This window comes from Coregonus clupeaformis, chromosome 35 (assembly GCF_020615455.1).
Source record: "Coregonus clupeaformis isolate EN_2021a chromosome 35, ASM2061545v1, whole genome shotgun sequence".
Classification (NCBI taxonomy): Eukaryota; Metazoa; Chordata; class Actinopteri; order Salmoniformes; family Salmonidae; genus Coregonus; species Coregonus clupeaformis.
The window spans coordinates 25,276,852-25,296,603 of NC_059226.1; the positions used below are offsets into that span (position 1 = coordinate 25,276,852).

Genomic DNA, 19,752 nt, shown 5'->3' on the forward strand with positions numbered 1-19,752 from the left:
AATAGATTTTCCTCCATGTGGCCCCTGAGCTAAAATGAGTTTGACACCCCTGGTGTAGACTTATATAACCTTCACTTGCACTTATGAAAGAACACACAAGCCCGCATGCACACGCACACACATGCACACGTGCACAAAAACACACACACAGGGAGTAGCTAAAACATTATCTTTGGCATTCACACCGTCAGACACATTCCTAAAGTGTTTAGTCTTGGTTGTCGCCAGGTCAATTCTGGTTCAGTTCAGTCCTCTCCTCTGTTCCATCAGGACCAATACATCATGCTAGTCCCTCTGTCCTCAGAGAGATGGAGCGAAAGAGAAGGAGGAGAGCGAGAGAAAAGGCAAGTGCAGTCTGGTCTAGTCGAGTGCTTCACTATGAACTCAGGGCATGATGACAGATAACCACAACGCCAGACTGCTGCATCCTCATTTTCAATATCACTTAAATGATGCCTGACCAAGGTCTATGTGACTGAAACGTTGGACTTTAAAAGTAAATGTCCTTTTGGGTGGATACACAGTGTCAGTTGTTGTTACCTACCAACTGTTTTTAATATGTGGGTCCACTCTCCTTAACGCTCCACGGTAAAGCAACCTTCTGTCTTGTTTTTATGCCCAGTTGAATGAGGTCATTTTGAAAACGATTGAAACTTCTACAAAAAATACCATTGAGCGAAATAATGAAATGGAAACAGCAAGTATATTCATAAGCAAAATCTTTATCAAAATATTTCAAGTGCAAAAAGAATAATGGCCCATATTTGCAGCAGGGTATTCAGTGGTGTCCCCTCTTGGAGAGTCGACCTGTCTTCTTGCTAGAGCCACTGTTCTTAGAGGTCAACACTGGAGTAGCTGCAGCATCAGTACAGGAGTCTGTCTGACCAGCTCCCTTCATCTTGTCCTGGTCAACATCAAGCTCCAAAGCAACCATGGCCTGAGGGGAAAAAAAACATGGCTCTTAAGTGAAAAACTCACCAGAAGCAGGCGGGTGGCGCAAGCAGAGCAAGGTTCTAATTAAGCGAGGCATCAAAGCGGACAACCCACCCGCCCAGATTCGGTTGGGTCATTATAATTCAAAACAATGCATTCTAAAATAAATCACACACGCCTCGCACACTCGCCTTTGATGAGTTTAGGCCATTAGTCTCAGTAGGAAAACAGAATCATATTTTCATTCAGGTAAAATGCAAGTATAACATTGTGGTGTTTTCCCAAAGCCTTTCTCAGACCCCCTCCTAGCCCCAGTGTCCCTTCACATCACTGTACCTGTAGGAGGCCTTTCAAACTGATCTTCAGTAGCAGGCCCAGTCCTCCCAAGACACAGGAGAGACCCAACATCACAGAACCTGCTGTCTCCAGCTTTTGGTCTTCAGTCTCATTAATCAATCGAACCAGCCTCCTCCATACAATCTCACTCACTCCAGCATTCTCCAAAGTCTGGAGGTCAGCCACACGGGTCCGCAGGAATTCAAAGCTAGGTGTAGCATCATCTTGGGTTGTCTGGGTCAAAGTCTGTCCGGTCTTGGTGGTGATCATGTTCTCTTCAGTTGTAAAGTGTCGTTTGTACAGGATATTTAGAACGGTGTAAGTGTCGGTCTGGAGTCGAGGGGTGGCGGACCACTCCTTAGGGATCATGGGGGGTAACAGGGTGTCCCGAAACACCTCGCCATCTGGGAGCCTGTCAGGGAGTCCAGCGTGTAATGCCACCATGTAAAGAGCCACCAACAAAACAACAGTACTACACTTCAAAGCCATTGTAAATACTGTACAAGGAGTAAACTTAGAGAAAATGTCCAAATCAACCACTCTCTAGAAAGAAAGATGAGTTATGAGGTTCAGAATGTTTGATTGGACTGTTGGAATTACAGTATGTTGTCATGGTAGTGCCATACAGTGGATTATGATGTCACAGAAGGCTGCCAACAAGGCTTGCCCCATAGAATCAATAGAATATAATTAATTCTAATTCTATGGTCAACCCTCCTTTATGACATCACTACTAATATGGTCAAGTTGATGATAGATTTAGATCTATATGGGATCATTTCTCCATTCACAGTACACAAGTATCATCTCAATATAGAGTTCAGGTGAAAGCATGACAGGACAGAATGGAGCGAAGAGGAGGACTCCATATCCATTAGCTGCCAAATGATGCTCAGAGATTTTTAAATATATTATAAAAACTTAACAATCAATCTATTCTTGGCACAGAAGTTGAGGTCATCAATTTAAAACTGATAAAGTCATGGCTAACATTGACTAGTCTGTCTGGCTAAAGAGAGAGATGCACAATGTGCAGGACTCCTTTCAACCTTTCTACTTCCGTGTTTGATTCACATACGCATCTGTGATATGTTATTACTTGTGAAAAAAGTTTAGATTTATGTTACCTGGGTGATTCTACAGAAGTGGTGTAAATTGCTGTCCCCCCAAAAAAAAACTATTTAAGAAAACAGTTAAGTCTCCAAAATTAGGACATTTATTTACATCATGATATGTTCTAATTCAATCCAATGCAATAACAAACATACTGTTAAATTAATATATACTGAATAAAAATATAAACGCAACATGCATCAATTTAATTGATTTTAGTTACAGTTACAGTTCATATAAGGAAATCAGTCAATTGAAATAAATTCATTAGGCCCTAATATATTGATTCCACATGACTGGGAATACAGATATGCATCTGTTGGTCACAGATACCTTAAATAAATTGGGCCTCACAGTGGGCCTCACAATGGGCCTCAGGATCTCGTCACAGTATTTTTGTGCATTCAAATTGCCATCGATAAAATGCAATTGTGTTCGTTGTCCGTAACTTATGCCCGCCCATACCATAACCCCACCGCCATGGGGAACTCTGTTCACAACGTAGACATCAGCAAACCGCTCGCCCACACAACGCCATACACGTGGTCTGCGATTGTGAGGCAAGTTAGAGGTACTGCCAAATTCTCTAAAACAACGTTGGAGGCGGCTTATGGCAGAGAAATTAACATTAAATTATCTGGCAACAGGTCTGGTGGACATTCCTGCAGTCAGCATGCCAATTGCATGCTCCCTCAAAACATGACACATCTGTGGCATTGTGTTGTGTGACAAAATGGAACATTTTGGAGTGGCCTTTTATTGTCCCCAGCAGAAGGTGCACCTGTGTAATGATCATGCTGTTTAATTAGCTTCTTGATATGCCACAGGTCACGTGGATGGATAATAAAGCTTTACACCACTCCAGCCGACGCTTGGCATTGCGCATCGTGATCTTAGGCTTGTGTGTGGCTGCTCGGCCATGGAAACCCATTTCATGAAGCTCCCGACTAACAGTTCTTGTGCTGATGTTGTTTCCAGAGGCAGTTTGGAACTCGGTAGTGAGTGTTGCTACCGAGGACACTCTGCGGTTCCTTTCGGTGAGCTTATGTGGCCTACCACTTTGCGGCTGAACCATTGTTGCTCCTAGACGTTTCCAATTCACAATAACAGCACTTACAGTTGACCGGGGCAGCTCTAGCAGGGCAGAAATTTGACGAACTGACTTGTTGGAAAGGTGGCATCCAATGATGGTGCCCAGTTGAAAGTCACTGAGCTCTTCAGTAGGCCATTCTACTGCCAATGTTTGTCTATGGGGATTGCATGGCTGTGTGCTCGATTTTAAACACCTGTCAGCAACGGGTGTGGCCAAAATAGCCGAATTCTCTCATTTGAAGGGGTGTCCACATACTTTTGTATATATAGTGTAGGTAGAGTGATAATTTAAACATCTAACAACATACTTCATTAGATGCATAAGTAATTCAATCAATCAACAAGATTCATACAATCAACACTGAACATTTTACAGAGAACAATAAGGATTATATTTCTCTAAATGAATTTTTAAAGTTTAGAAAATCAGGTACAAAAATCATGTTTTTACTATTTTGTTAATTTGGTCACTACTGTGCATGGTTCTCCCTTTATTGCAACTTTAGTGTGACAAATTTAGTAGGGTGGTAAGGGATTCAGGTAAATATTTGAAATATGCAATACAAACAAAGTGTGTGAGTAGTATATACAGTACCAGTCAATAGTTTGGACACACCTACTCATTCAAGGGTTTTTCCTTATTTTTACTATTTTCTAAATTGTAGAATAATAGCGAAGACTTCAAAACTATGAAATAACACATATGGAATCATGATGTAGACCAGGGGTGTCAAACGTCCGGCCCGCGGGTCGGATCAGGCCCGCAAACAAGTTTAATCCGGCCTGCGAGATGATTTTGTAAAGTATAAAAATGAGCTGCAATTTTTCAATTAAAGAAACTGCTGTTCCAATTGTGTCCACTGGATGGCGCAATAGCAATTGTGTTAAGCAAGCAAACTGTTTATACCGGGGCAGAGCAAATAGGTCAAGCAAGTGCAGCCAGTCCGGATGAGCTACTTTGTTTTGCCCGCGATATTTATTACGGCTTCTACTTTTAACATTATGTGCTTTGGCACCCTCATTGCCCCAATATGTCTCTGTCAAAAAAGAGAAAAGTGGACGCAGAGTGCAGAGTGTTCCAAGAAAAATTGTCATCCTTCTATTTATTCACGGAATTGAATGGGAAAGCTGTATGTTTGGTGTGTTCACAGCATGTTGCAGTGCTGAAAGAATATAACCTTCGTCGCCACTATGTGAGTCTTCATGCCGACAAATATGACAACTTTCAAGGACAGCGGAGAAGAGAGAAGGTGAATGAACTGTTGGTGGGTCTGAAGAAACAGCAGTCTGTGTTTACTCACAGCCGAGACATCAGTGACGCTGCAGTGAAAGCTAGCTACCTCATTGCTAATGAAATCGCAGTGGCTTCAAAACAATTTAGTGAGGGTGAATTTGTAAAAACATGCATGATGAAGGCAGCAGAGATTGTGTGCCCTGAAAAGCACCAGGCTTTTTGCAAATATCAGCCTGACAAGAAACACAGTTGCAGACAGGATTTCCGATCTTTCAGTGGATTTGGACAGCCAGTTGAAGCAAAAAGTAAAGTCATTTATTGCGTTTTCGGTTGCAATTGATGAAAGCACGGACATTACAGATGTTGCACAACTGGCCATTTTCATCCGTGGAGTTGATGACACATTGACCGTCACCGAGGAGTTCGTGGAGTTGGTGCCGATGACAGATACAACGACAGCAGCTGATATTTTCACTGCACTCGTCGGCGCGCTGGACAGGGTCGGAGTGGACTGGTCCCGCGCTGTCAGCCTGGCTACAGATGGTGCACCCTCAATTATCGGGGAAAAAAGCAGGCGTTGTGACAAAGTTCAGAGAGAAAGTGCAATCTGCAAATGGAGGACGTGATTTTTGGACTTTTCACTGTATTTTGCACCAGGAGGCTTTGTGTTGCAAGTCATTAAAGATGGATAACGTCATGAATAAAACAAAGCTGCGCTCAAGGCTCACGCACAAGCACTTGAATCACATCCTGAAGTTGGCTGCCACTCAGGATGTGACGCCTGATATTGATGCGCTGGTGAAAGCTAAAGATGCCAGGTATCAGGAGTCAAATAAACTATGCAACCCCACTTAAAGTGCTGCATGAGACACCCTGATATAGTTCTGTGATCTGTGATATACTTCTGTGAATCACTGAGGCATTGTGTGTTTGTGTGTTGTTTGTCCTCAGAATTTCAAATAACTTGAGGTGTTTTATGATTAATAGTGATGCTGTGCTTTTGGACACACTGTCCTCAGGCTCCAGCTTTATGTTTTTTTGTTTTTATGTTGATGTGCTATTGTTTTTAATTGATTTTATTTTATTTGTATATTTAACCTATTCTTGACTCTGTGGTTCTTGCACTTGTTTGGGGAACAGGATTCATTATTTGTATCTACATTTCTGCCTGAGAAATGACACCCTGATATAGTTCTGTGATCTGTGAAACAGTTATGTGAATCACTGAGGCATTGTGTGTTTGTGTGTTCTTTTTCTTTAGAATTTTCAAATAAACTTCAGGTGTTTTATGATTAATAGTGATGTTGTGCTTGTACTATTTGGACACACTGTCCTCAGGCTCCAGCTTTATGTTTTATGTTGATAGTATTAAAACAAAGAAAACAATCTGAAGTTGTTGTTTTTAAGTTATATATACCATGATTTTACCGGTCCGGCCCACTTGGGAATAGATTTTCCTCCATGTGGCCCCTGAGCTAAAATGAGTTTGACACCCCTGGTGTAGACTTATATAACCTTCACTTGCACTTATGAAAGAACACACAAGCCCGCATGCACACGCACACACATGCACACGTGCACAAAAAACACACACACAGGGAGTAGCTAAAACATTATCTTTGGCATTCACACCGTCAGACACATTCCTAAAGTGTTTAGTCTTGGTTGTCGCCAGGTCAATTCTGGTTCAGTTCAGTCCTCTCCTCTGTTCCATCAGGACCAATACATCATGCTAGTCCCTCTGTCCTCAGAGAGATGGAGCGAAAGAGAAGGAGGAGAGCGAGAGAAAAGGCAAGTGCAGTCTGGTCTAGTCGAGTGCTTCACTATGAACTCAGGGCATGATGACAGATAACCACAACGCCAGACTGCTGCATCCTCATTTTCAATATCACTTAAATGATGCCTGACCAAGGTCTATGTGACTGAAACGTTGGACTTTAAAAGTAAATGTCCTTTTGGGTGGATACACAGTGTCAGTTGTTGTTACCTACCAACTGTTTTTAATATGTGGGTCCACTCTCCTTAACGCTCCACGGTAAAGCAACCTTCTGTCTTGTTTTTATGCCCAGTTGAATGAGGTCATTTTGAAAACGATTGAAACTTCTACAAAAAATACCCATTGAGCGAAATAATGAAATGGAAACAGCAAGTATATTCATAAGCAAAATCTTTATCAAAATATTTCAAGTGCAAAAAGAATAATGGCCCATATTTGCAGCAGGGTATTCAGTGGTGTCCCCTCTTGGAGAGTCGACCTGTCTTCTTGCTAGAGCCACTGTTCTTAGAGGTCAACACTGGAGTAGCTGCAGCATCAGTACAGGAGTCTGTCTGACCAGCTCCCTTCATCTTGTCCTGGTCAACATCAAGCTCCAAAGCAACCATGGCCTGAGGGGGAAAAAAAACATGGCTCTTAAGTGAAAAACTCACCAGAAGCAGGCGGGTGGCGCAAGCAGAGCAAGGCGGGTGGATAAGACAGGCAGAGCAGTGACTGTATGCTAGCAGGACAGTCCATATCTCCAATCATCTTTGTTGATAGTGATGTTGTGTTTCCATAAGTGGATGAATTGGTCTAATTTAGCATGTATGGTAAAGCCTCAACCCTTAGCTACCTCTTCCAATTCAAATGAGTTTGAAAAAAGTTAATTATTGTTTTATGTGACTACAGCACCAGCGATAAAAGGCAAAAATAGAGACAAGTTCTAATTAAGCGAGGCATCAAAGCGGACAACCCACCCGCCCAGCTTCGGTTGGGTCATTATAATTCAAAACAATGCATTCTAAAATAAATCACACACGCCTCGCACACTCGCCTTTGATGAGTTTAGGCCATTAGTCTCAGTAGGAAAACAGAATCATATTTTCATTCAGGTAAAATGCAAGTATAACATTGTGGTGTTTTCCCAAAGCCTTTCTCAGACCCCCTCCTAGCCCCAGTGTCCCTTCACATCACTGTACCTGTAGGAGGCCTTTCAAACTGATCTTCAGTAGCAGGCCCAGTCCTCCCAAGACACAGGAGAGACCCAACATCACAGAACCTGCTGTCTCCAGCTTTTGGTCTTCAGTCTCATTAATCAATCGAACCAGCCTCCTCCATACAATCTCACTCACTCCAGCATTCTCCAAAGTCTGGAGGTCAGCCACACGGGTCCGCAGGGAATTCAAAGCTAGGTGTAGCATCATCTTGGGTTGTCTGGGTCAAAGTCTGTCCGGTCTTGGTGGTGATCATGTTCTCTTCACTTGTAAAGTGTCGTTTGTACAGGATATTTAGAACGGTGTAAGTGTCGGTCTGGAGTCGAGGGGTGGCGGACCACTCCTTAGGGATCATGGGGGGTAACAGGGTGTCCCGAAACACCTCGCCATCTGGGAGCCTGTCAGGGAGTCCAGCGTGTAATGCCACCATGTAAAGAGCCACCAACAAAACAACAGTACTACACTTCAAAGCCATTGTAAATACTGTACAAGGAGTAAACTTAGAGAAAATGTCCAAATCAACCACTCTCTAGAAAGAAAGATGAGTTATGAGGTTCAGAATGTTTGATTGGACTGTTGGAATTACAGTATGTTGTCATGGTAGTGCCATACAGTGGATTATGATGTCACAGAAGGCTGCCAACAAGGCTTGCCCCATAGAATCAATAGAATATAATTAATTCTAATTCTATGGTCAACCCTCCTTTATGACATCACTACTAATATGGTCAAGTTGATGATAGATTTAGATCTATATGGGATCATTTCTCCATTCACAGTACACAAGTATCATCTCAATATAGAGTTCAGGTGAAAGCATGACAGGACAGAATGGAGCGAAGAGGAGGACTCCATATCCATTAGCTGCCAAATGATGCTCAGAGATTTTTAAATATATTATAAAAACTTAACAATCAATCTATTCTTGGCACAGAAGTTGAGGTCATCAATTTAAAACTGATAAAGTCATGGCTAACATTGACTAGTCTGTCTGGCTAAAGAGAGAGATGCACAATGTGCAGGACTCCTTTCAACCTTTCTACTTCCGTGTTTGATTCACATACGCATCTGTGATATGTTATTACTTGTGAAAAAAGTTTAGATTTATGTTACCTGGGTGATTCTACAGAAGTGGTGTAAATTGCTGTCCCCCCCAAAAAAAAACTATTTAAGAAAACAGTTAAGTCTCCAAAATTAGGACATTTATTTACATCATGATATGTTCTAATTCAATCCAATGCAATAACAAACATACTGTTAAATTAATATATACTGAATAAAAATATAAACGCAACATGCATCAATTTAATTGATTTTAGTTACAGTTACAGTTCATATAAGGAAATCAGTCAATTGAAATAAATTCATTAGGCCCTAATATATTGATTCCACATGACTGGGAATACAGATATGCATCTGTTGGTCACAGATACCTTAAATAAATTGGGCCTCACAGTGGGCCTCACAATGGGCCTCAGGATCTCGTCACAGTATTTTTGTGCATTCAAATTGCCATCGATAAAATGCAATTGTGTTCGTTGTCCGTAACTTATGCCCGCCCATACCATAACCCCACCGCCATGGGGGAACTCTGTTCACAACGTAGACATCAGCAAACCGCTCGCCCACACAACGCCATACACGTGGTCCGCGATTGTGAGGCAAGTTAGAGGTACTGCCAAATTCTCTAAAACAACGTTGGAGGCGGCTTATGGCAGAGAAATTAACATTAAATTATCTGGCAACAGGTCTGGTGGACATTCCTGCAGTCAGCATGCCAATTGCATGCTCCCTCAAAACATGACACATCTGTGGCATTGTGTTGTGTGACAAAATGGAACATTTTGGAGTGGCCTTTTATTGTCCCCAGCAGAAGGTGCACCTGTGTAATGATCATGCTGTTTAATTAGCTTCTTGATATGCCACAGGTCACGTGGATGGATAATAAAGCTTTACACCACTCCAGCCGACGCTTGGCATTGCGCATCGTGATCTTAGGCTTGTGTGTGGCTGCTCGGCCATGGAAACCCATTTCATGAAGCTCCCGACTAACAGTTCTTGTGCTGATGTTGTTTCCAGAGGCAGTTTGGAACTCGGTAGTGAGTGTTGCTACCGAGGACACTCTGCGGTTCCTTTCGGTGAGCTTATGTGGCCTACCACTTTGCGGCTGAACCATTGTTGCTCCTAGACGTTTCCAATTCACAATAACAGCACTTACAGTTGACCGGGGCAGCTCTAGCAGGGCAGAAATTTGACGAACTGACTTGTTGGAAAGGTGGCATCCAATGATGGTGCCCAGTTGAAAGTCACTGAGCTCTTCAGTAGGCCATTCTACTGCCAATGTTTGTCTATGGGGATTGCATGGCTGTGTGCTCGATTTTAAACACCTGTCAGCAACGGGTGTGGCCAAAATAGCCGAATTCTCTCATTTGAAGGGGTGTCCACATACTTTTGTATATATAGTGTAGGTAGAGTGATAATTTAAACATCTAACAACATACTTCATTAGATGCATAAGTAATTCAATCAATCAACAAGATTCATACAATCAACACTGAACATTTTACAGAGAACAATAAGGATTATATTTCTCTAAATGAATTTTTAAAGTTTAGAAAATCAGGTACAAAAATCATGTTTTTACTATTTTGTTAATTTGGTCACTACTGTGCATGGTTCTCCCTTTATTGCAACTTTAGTGTGACAAATTTAGTAGGGTGGTAAGGGATTCAGGTAAATATTTGAAATTGTCACGAACAGAAGAGGACCCAAGAGCGCAAGTTCAAATTCAGAGTTCTTTATTCAAGGTTACAGGCGGGAAGAGGAGTCCCAGGGGTGTCAGGGGTCTTTCAGGGTCCTCCTGTGGGTACCTGTGCTCCGGGGTCACCAAATGTCCGGGGTGTCTAGTCCAAGTGCTTAGTGTGTGTGTTCCCCAGTGATGGAGCGGCGTATCGGGCTGAGGGTGGTGAAACGTCTGGGCACGCTCATCTGGTGGTCGGAGACCTGGGGGAAACACACACACAACAGCAATATGAATGGCAGGCAGAAGTACAGATCAGGGCTGGGCAAATATCGTGGTGAGAGACAGAAGGCAGAAACGAGTTACCGGAGGGGGCTGAAGATCGGAGAGTAGTCGAGGTCCAGAAGGCAGGTTGGGATGGACGGGGCAGTAGAACAAGGAGGCAGTCAAGAAAGGATCGGTATCACAAACAGGAGTCAGAGCGCAGACAGGCAGGTTACTGGTCTTCGGGTTTGAAGACGATCTGACAGGGCTTGGCTGAAAACCAGGGCTTGATATACTGGGAGAGGTAGTGGGGAAATGCAGTTCAGCTGGCAGAGTAATTAGAACAGAGTGAGGCAAGGTGAGGATGGTGAGTGGGAAATGCAGTGCAGCTGGCCAGGTAACAAGAGCAGAGCAGGGCAGGGTGGAGCTAGTTAGGCTGAGTAGAGAGAGGGAGGAGCAGAGTGGAAGATAATTGAATGCAATTAATGTTGCTACCAGGGAGAGAGAGTGCTCATGACAGGACCCCCCTCCAAGGGACGGCCCCAGAAGTCCCAAGAACAACATCATGCCGGGAGGGTGGAGGGGAGGCAGGCGGCGGGTCAGAACTCCTCCGAGCGGTCCGAGTGAATCTCCTCATCCTCAGAAGGAGCTGGAGGGTCACGGTCGGGAGACAGGACAGGCACTGAGACAGGAGCAGGGCGGGCCGGACGGCTAGGAACCCCTCTTGGACGGCCCCTACGGATTGCAGGCTGATCAGGATGTAGTCGGTGGAAGTCAGTGATAAGGGTCCGGTCCACTATCCTCCTGGCCGGGATCCAGGTCCTCTCCTCTGGACCATATCCCTCCCAATCAACGAGGTACTGGAGACCCCTACCCCTTCGCCTAGAGCGGAGCAGCCGCCGGACGGTGAAGACAGGACCGCCATCTACGAGGCGCGGAGGAGGTGGCGCCGGAGCTGCAGGGACCAGGGGACTTTCATGGACCGGCTTGACCTTGGAGACGTGGAAGGTGGGGTGGACCCGCATGGAAGCGGGCAACTGAAGTCGGACCGCCGTTGGACTGATGACTTTCTGCACAGGAAAAGGACCAATGAAGCGAGGGGCCAGCTTTCGTGATACAACCCGCAGCGGCAGATCCGGGCAGACAGCCAGACCTTCTGACCAACCCGGTAAGTAGGTGCTGGGGTCCTCCGTCGGTTGGCACCGACGGCGTAGCTGGTTCCAGACTTCAGGAGCACAGTGCGAGCCTGGGCCCAATGGGCGGCAGCAGGCGGGCATACGCAGAGCAGACGGACAGGTGGCATCCGCCTCCTGGCTGGCAAACAGTGGAGGTTGATACCCGTAGACACACTGAAAGGGGGAGAGCCCGGTGGAGGAACTGGTGAGTGGAAATTATGGGCATATTCCACCCAGAGCAGGTGTTGAGCCCAGGCCGGGGGATTTTGGGAAGCCACACACCTCAGTGCCTTCTCCAGCTCCTGGTTCATGCGTTCAGTCTGGCCGTTTGACTGCGGGTGGAATCAGACGATAGGCTGGCGGTGGCCCCAAGGAGATGACAGAACTCCTTCCAAAAGGTTGCTGAGAATTGCGGGCCCAAGTCTGACACTATATCCTGGGGTAGGCCATGGATACGAAACACATGTTCCAGGACCACCTGGGAGGTCTCTTTAGCAGAGGGTAGTTTGGGAAGGGGGCACCTAAGTGGGTCATCTTACTAAAGCGGTCAACAATGGTAAGGATGACTGTGTGTCCGTCAGAGGGCGGAAGGCCCGTGACAAAAGTCCAGTGAAACGTGGGACCAGGGCCTCTTGGGTATGAGTAGGGTTGCAGCAACCCAGCAGGGAGGCTGGTTGGGAGTCTTGTTTCGGTTACAAGTGGGACAAGCTCGGATGAATTCTCGGGACATCCCGTCTCATCCCCCGCCACCAGAACCGCTGGCGGACCAGATGAAGGGTGCGAGTGATGCCGGGATGACAGGCCAGACGGGATTCGTGCCCCCACTGAATCACAGGTGACCTGAGATTTGCTGGAACAAACAGACGGTTGGGGGCGCTGGTGCTTGGACCTGGCTGGTCTCGACGTCCATGACCTGCTTCTCGATCTCCCAGGTGAGGGCCGCTACGACCAAGTGGCTGGGAAGAATGGGAGCTGTCATGGCGGTGGTCTCGTCCTTCTGAAACATCCGGGAAAGAGCATCAGGTTTGATGTTGCGAGATCCCGGGCGGTAGGAGAGCGTGAAATTGAAGCGCGAGAAGAACAGAGACCACCGCTGTTGACGGGAGTTCAGCCTCCTGGCTGTTTGGATATACTCCAGGTTCTTGTGGTCTGTCCACACTACGAATGGTTCCTTTGACCCCTCTAACCAGTGCCGCCATTCTTCAAGGGCGAGCTTGACAGAACAGCCTCGCGGTTCCCAATGTCGTAGTTGCATTCGGCAGGGGTTAGCCGACGGGAGTAGAAGGCACAGGGGTGCATCTTGCCATCCTCAGCTGCTCTTTGAGAAAGCACTGCACCCACTCCCACGTCCGAAGCATCTACCTCCCACCACAAACTGCCTTGCTGCATCTGGCATCTGGAGGATGGGAGCAGAAGTGAAACATGTCTTGAGGATATTGAAGGCCTTATCAGCAGCTGATGTCCATTGGTACGGTTGTTTAGTGCTGGTTAGCGCCGTGAGGGGTGCAGCCACTGTGCTATAGTTTCTGATGAATCTCCTATAAAAGTTGGCAAAGCCCAGGAACTGTTGTAACTCCTTCCGAGACTCAGGAACTGGCCAGGAAGTGACAGCCGACACCTTCGTGAGATCCATCTGAATGCTGCCCTCGGTCACCACATACCCCAGGAATGAAACGGTCTTGGCATGGAACTCGCACTTCTCTGCCTTCACGAAAAGAGAGTTCTCCAGCAGGCGGCGCAGGACCAACCGGACGTGGTGCGTGTGTTCTGACAGAGTCTTTGAGAATATTAAAATATCGTCCAAGGCACACAAATACGAACGTATTTAGCATGTCCCTGAGGATATCATTCACTAGGGCTTGAAAAACTGCTGGGGGCATTGGTGAGGCCGAAGGGCATGACGAGATATTCATAGTGGCCGGTTGGTGTGTTGAACGCTGTCTTCCATTCGTCTCCCTCCCTCATCCGCACCAGATGGTAGGCATTGCGAAGGTCCAGCTTAGTGAATACAGTGGCTCCCTGCAGCAGTTCGAAGGCAGACGAAAAGTAAGGCAGTGGGTAGCGATTCTTAACCGTGATGTCGTTCAGACCCGGTAATCTATGCATGGACGAAGAGAACCGTCCTTCTTGCCGACAAAGAAGAATCCCGCTCCTGCGGGGGAAGACGACGGCTCATTATCCCGGAGGCAAGAGAGTCATTAATGTAGTCCTCCATGGCCTTTCTTTCCGGGGCTGACAGTGAATACAGACGACCCTTGGGGAGGTGCTGTGCCAGGCAGGAGATCAATCGCGCAGTCATAGGGTCTGTGTGGGGGTAGAGATGTCGCCTTGGATTTGTTGAACACCTCTTTCAGGCTGTGGTAACAGGCCGGAACATTGGATATGTCGGAGGTAGCGCTAGATCTTCCCGGTGAACGGGCAGGGTGGCCCCCCTTAAACAGGTCTGGTGACAACTCCTTCCCCACTCACGGACTGTTCCTGTCTCCCAGTCGATGTGGGGTTGTGCTGACGGAGCCACGGGTATCCAAGAATGAGTGGTTGGCCAGGTGAGTGTAGGAGGTGAAACTGGATGGACTCCTGGTGGTTTCCTGACAGCAGGATTGTCACAGGGGGGGAGATATGAGTGACAGTGCCAAGATGATGCCCATCCAGGGCTCGTGCAGGAATGGGTTGTGTCAGTTGATGATGGTTCACGCCCAGTTGCTGTGCAAGCTCAGGGTCCATGATGTTTGCTTCGGCTCCGGAATCCACAAGGGCGGCCAATGTATGAGTCTTGTCAGAAAGCTGAAGGCGGAGATGAAGCAGGGTCTTTCGGATGGAGGGAGACTGAAGGCTTGTTGAGCTCACCCGGATCTCCCCTACACCTGGTGAGCGCGGCTTTTGCCGGACAAGTAGCGACACGGTGATTCTCGCCACCACAGTAGAGGCAAAGGTTGGAGCTTAGACGGCGCCGACGCCCCCTCGGGAGTCAGAGAGGCACTGCCAATCTCCATGGGCTCAGGCTGATTGAGTTGGCTATGGGACTTGACAGGCAGGGGCTGGACAGAGCGGTATCGACCCGAGTACGGATGGCAGGTTGACTGAGACGGCCCTTCTCCCTCCTCCGGGTCTGTATACGGCGGTCAACGCGAACGGCAAGGTCAATGGCGGCATCAAGCGTTGAGGGCGGGTCTGGGAAACAAGCTCTGCTCCTTGATATAGTCCGCCAGGCTATGGAGGAAGGCTTGCACCAGTGCCTCTGGGTTAAACGAGCTTTGACTGGCCAGGGTACGAAAGTCAATGGAGAAGTCTGCCACTGTCCGATTGCCCTGACGGATGGTGAGCAGAGCTTGTGACGCTTCGGCTGTTGGCGAGCCTAGGTCAAAGACCTTTAACATCTCCTCCTCAAAGGCACTGAAGGAGGCACAGGCTGGGGTTTGCCGGTCGAATTCGCCGTTCCCACAACCGAGCTCGACGGTGAGATGTGTGATGACATACCCCACCTTGGCTCCCTCTGTTGAGAAAGTCCTGGGCTGTAGTGCAAACTGGATTCGGCAGCTGCTCAAGAATGGTCTTACTTGCTTCTGGTTGCCATCAAACGTTCCGGGTTCCCAATCCTTGGTTCAGGAGCGTGGGGATCTGGTGGCAGCACTGCCGGGCTGCAGCATTGGGACCTCCAGCGGAGGGATGAAGGAGTATCGGTGGTACAGGAACAAAAGGACCAGGGGGGGTGCAGGTGGAGTAGCCGGGCTTGAGAGTAGTTGCAGGGCTTGGGCTAGCTGTTGTTGCTGCAGTTGGAACTGTTGTTGCTGCTGGTTGAATAGCTGGAGAAGGGAAGCGATGTCGCCAGCCATCCGATTTATGTCTCCCTCAGAGCGTTCCAGTCGCTGTAGGGCAGTCCTCTCTGGCTCTTCCTCCATCGTGGTCAGGGAGTGCGCTGGGTCCATGATGGTCAGATCGCTCTGTCACGAACAGAAGAGGACCCAAGAGCGCAAGTTCAAATTCAGAGTTCTTTATTCAAGGTTACAGGCGGGAAGAGGAGTCCCAGGGTGTCAGGGGTCTTTCAGGGTCCTCCTGTGGGTACCTGTGCTCCGGGGGTCACCAAATGTCCGGGGGTGTCCAGCTTAGTGCGTGTGTGTTCCCCAGTGATGGAGCGGCGTATCGGGCTGAGGGTGGTGAAACGTCTGGGCACGCTCATCTGGTGGTCGGAGACCTGGGGGAACACACACACACAACAGCAATATGAATGGCAGGCAGAAGTACAGATCAGGGCTGGGCAAATATCGTGGTGAGAGACAGAAGGCAGAAACGAAAGTTACCGGAGGGGCTGAAGATCGGAGAGTAGTCGAGGTCCAGAAGGCAGGTTGGGATAGACGGGGCAGTAGAACAAGGGAGGCAGTCAAGAAAGGATCGGTATCACAAACAGGAGTCAGAGCGCAGACAGGCAGGTTACTGGTCCGGGTTTGAAGACGATCTGACAGGGCTTGGCTGAAAACCAGGGCTTGATATACTGGGAGAGGTAGTGGGAAATGCAGTTCAGCTGGCAGAGTAATTAGAACAGAGTGAGGCAAGGTGAGGATGGTGAGTGGGAAATGCAGTGCAGCTGGCCAGGTAACAAGAGCAGACAGGGCAGGAGTGTGATTAGGAAGAGTAGAGAGAGGGAGGTGAGCAGAGTGGAAGATAATTGAATGCAATTAATGTTGCTACCAGGGAGAGAGAGTGCTCATGACAGAAATATGCAATACAAACAAAGTGTGTGAGTAGTATATACAGTACCAGTCAATAGTTTGGACACACCTACTCATTCAAGGGTTTTTCCTTATTTTTACTATTTTCTCAATTGTAGAATAATAGCGAAGACTTCAAAACTATGAAACAACACATATGGAATCATGATGTAGACCAGGGGTGTCAAACGTCCGGCCCGCAAACGGGTTTAATCCGGCCTGCGAGATGATTTTGTAAAGTATAAAAATGAGCTGCAATTTTTCAATAAAAGAAACTGCTGTTCCAATTGTGTCCACTGGATGGCGCAATAGCAATTGTGTTAAGCAAGCAAACTGTTTATACCGGGGCAGAGCAAATAGGTCAAGCAAGTGCAGCCAGTCCGGATGAGCTACTTTGTTTTGCCCGCGATATTTATTACGGCTTCTACTTTTAACATTATGTGCTTTGGCACCCTCATTGCCCCAATATGTCTCTGTCAAAAAAAGAGAAAAGTGGACGCAGAGTGCAGAGTGTTCCAAGAAAAATTGTCATCCTTCTATTTATTCACGGAATTGAATGGGAAAGCTGTATGTTTGGTGTGTTCACAGCATGTTGCAGTGCTGAAAGAATATAACCTTCAGTCGCCACTATGTGAGTCTTCATGCCGACAAATATGACAACTTTCAAGGACAGCGGAGAAGAGAGAAGGTGAATGAACTGTTGGTGGGTCTGAAGAAACAGCAGTCTGTGTTTACTCACAGCCGAGACATCAGTGACGCTGCAGTGAAAGCTAGCTACCTCATTGCTAATGAAATCGCAGTGGCTTCAAAACAATTTAGTGAGGGTGAATTTGTAAAAACATGCATGATGAATGCAGCAGAGATTGTGTGCCCTGAAAAGCACCAGGCTTTTTGCAAATATCAGCCTGACAAGAAACACAGTTGCAGACAGGATTTCCGATCTTTCAGTGGATTTGGACAGCCAGTTGAAGCAAAAAGTAAAGTCATTTATTGCGTTTTCGGTTGCAATTGATGAAAGCACGGACATTACAGATGTTGCACAACTGGCCATTTTCATCCGCGGAGTTGATGACACATTGACCGTCACCGAGGAGTTAGTGGAGTTGGTGCCGATGACAGATACAACGACAGCAGCTGATATTTTCACTGCACTCGTCGGCGCGCTGGACAGGGTCGGAGTGGACTGGTCCCGCGCTGTCAGCCTGGCTACAGATGGTGCGCCCTCAATTATCGGGAAAAAAGCAGGCGTTGTGACAAAGTTCAGAGAGAAAGTGCAATCTGCAAATGGAGGACGGGATTTTTGGACTTTTCACTGTATTTTGCACCAGGAGGCTTTGTGTTGCAAGTCATTAAAGATGGATAACGTCATGAATAAAACAAAGCTGCGCTCAAGGCTCACGCACAAGCACTTGAATCACATCCTGAAGTTGGCTGCCACTCAGGATGTGACGCCTGATATTGATGCGCTGGTGAAAGCTAAAGATGCCAGGTATCAGGAGTCAAATAAACTATGCAACCCCACTTAAAGTGCTGCATGAGACACCCTGATATAGTTCTGTGATCTGTGATATACTTCTGTGAATCACTGAGGCATTGTGTGTTTGTGTGTTGTTTGTCCTCAGAATTTCAAATAACTTGAGGTGTTTTATGATTAATAGTGATGTTGTGCTTTTGGACACACTGTCCTCAGGCTCCAGCTTTATGTTTTCATGTTTTTATGTTGATGTGCTATTGTTTTTAATTGATTTTATTTTATTTGTATATTTAACCTATTCTTGACTCTGTGGTTCTTGCACTTGTTTGGGGAACAGGATTTCATTATTTGTATCTACATTTCTGCCTGAGAAATGACACCCTGATATAGTTCTGTGATCTGTGAAACAGTTATGTGAATCACTGAGGCATTGTGTGTTTGTGTGTTCTTTTTCTTTAGAATTTTCAAATAAACTTCAGGTGTTTCATGATTAATAGTGATGTTGTGCTTGTACTATTTTGGACACACTGTCCTCAGGCTCCAGCTTTATGTTTTATGTTGATAGTATTAAAACAAAGAAAACAATCTGAAGTTGTTGTTTTTAAGTTATATATACCATGATTTTACCGGTCCGGCCCACTTGGGAATAGATTTTCCTCCATGTGGCCCCTGAGCTAAAATGAGTTTGACACCCCTGCCATAGAGTGTTTTGAGCTTCAGTAAGGTTGGCTTCTTAGCGTTCATAGCAATGGTTATCAACTGTACCGCAGAAATAGATGTTGTGGTGGCAGCTGCAGAGAAGTATTTGGGTATATGAGATTTGACTTCAGAAGAGTTACAGGGTGTGTTGAGTGGGGGTGTCCCGTCCTCCCAGGCCGTTGGCATGGTGCAGGAGCAAATAGGGTCAAAGTAGTGGAATGGGGTAGTGTTTTTTAAAAATGAGTGTAGATGGTAGCTGGATGTATGAGATTTTACTGCAGAAGAGTTATAAGCTGTTTAGAGATTTTTTTTATGAAATAGTGGTGTATATACAGTTGAATTCGGAAGTTCACAATCACTTAAGCACTCCACAAATTTCTTGTTAACAAACTATAGTTTTGCAAGTCGGTTAGGACATCTACTTTGTCCATGACACAAGTAATTTTTCCAACAATTGTTTACAGACAGATTATTTCACTTATAATTCACTGTATCACAATTCCAGTGGGTCAGAAGTTTACATACACTAAGTTGACTGTGCCTTTAAACAGCTTGGAAAATTCCAGAAAATGATGTCATGGCTTTAGAAGCTTCTGATAGGCTAATTGACATCATTTGAGTCAATTGGAGGTGTACCTGTGGATGTATATCAAGGCCTACCTTCAAACTCAGTGCCTCTTTGCTTGACATCATGGGAAAATGAAAAGAAATCAGCCAAGACCTCAGAAAAAAAATTGTAGACCTCCACAAGTCTGGTTCATCCTTGGGATCAATTTCCAAATGCCTGAAGGTACCAGGTTCATCTGTACAAACAATAGTACGCAAGTATAAACACCATGGGACCACGCAGCCGTCATACCGTTCAGGAAGGAGACGTGTTCTGTCTCCTAGAGATGAATGTACCGTATTTTCCGCACTATAAGGCGCACCGGATTATAAGGCGCACCTTCAATGAATGGCCTATTTTAGAACTGTTTTCATATATAGGGCGCACCGGATTATAAGGCGCATAGAAT

General features: G+C 46.3%; 1 protein-coding gene across 1 annotated transcript; it reads right to left on the reverse strand.

The window, feature by feature from the left end:
* Window positions 1-713: 713 nt before the first annotated feature.
* Window positions 714-1,917, reverse strand: LOC123482620. The gene is made up of 2 exons (XM_045210967.1): window positions 1,270-1,917; window positions 714-937 (listed from the first exon to the last, which is right to left on the reverse strand). The coding sequence occupies exons 1-2, from the start codon at window positions 1,756-1,758 to the stop codon at window positions 779-781; spliced, it is 648 nt and encodes a 215-aa protein (XP_045066902.1). The 5' UTR covers window positions 1,759-1,917; the 3' UTR covers window positions 714-778.
* Window positions 1,918-19,752: the final 17,835 nt, after the last annotated feature.

Bases quoted from the DNA above. Each gene is read 5' to 3' on its own strand.
- LOC123482620 (XM_045210967.1), bottom strand. From the start codon at position 1,758: ATGGCTTTGAAGTGTAGTACTGTTGTTTTGTTGGTGGCTCTTTACATG. The intron at 938-1,269 runs GTACAGTGATGT...TTTTCCCCTCAG, and splicing joins GTTTGAAAGGCCTCCTACAG to GCCATGGTTGCTTTGGAGCT.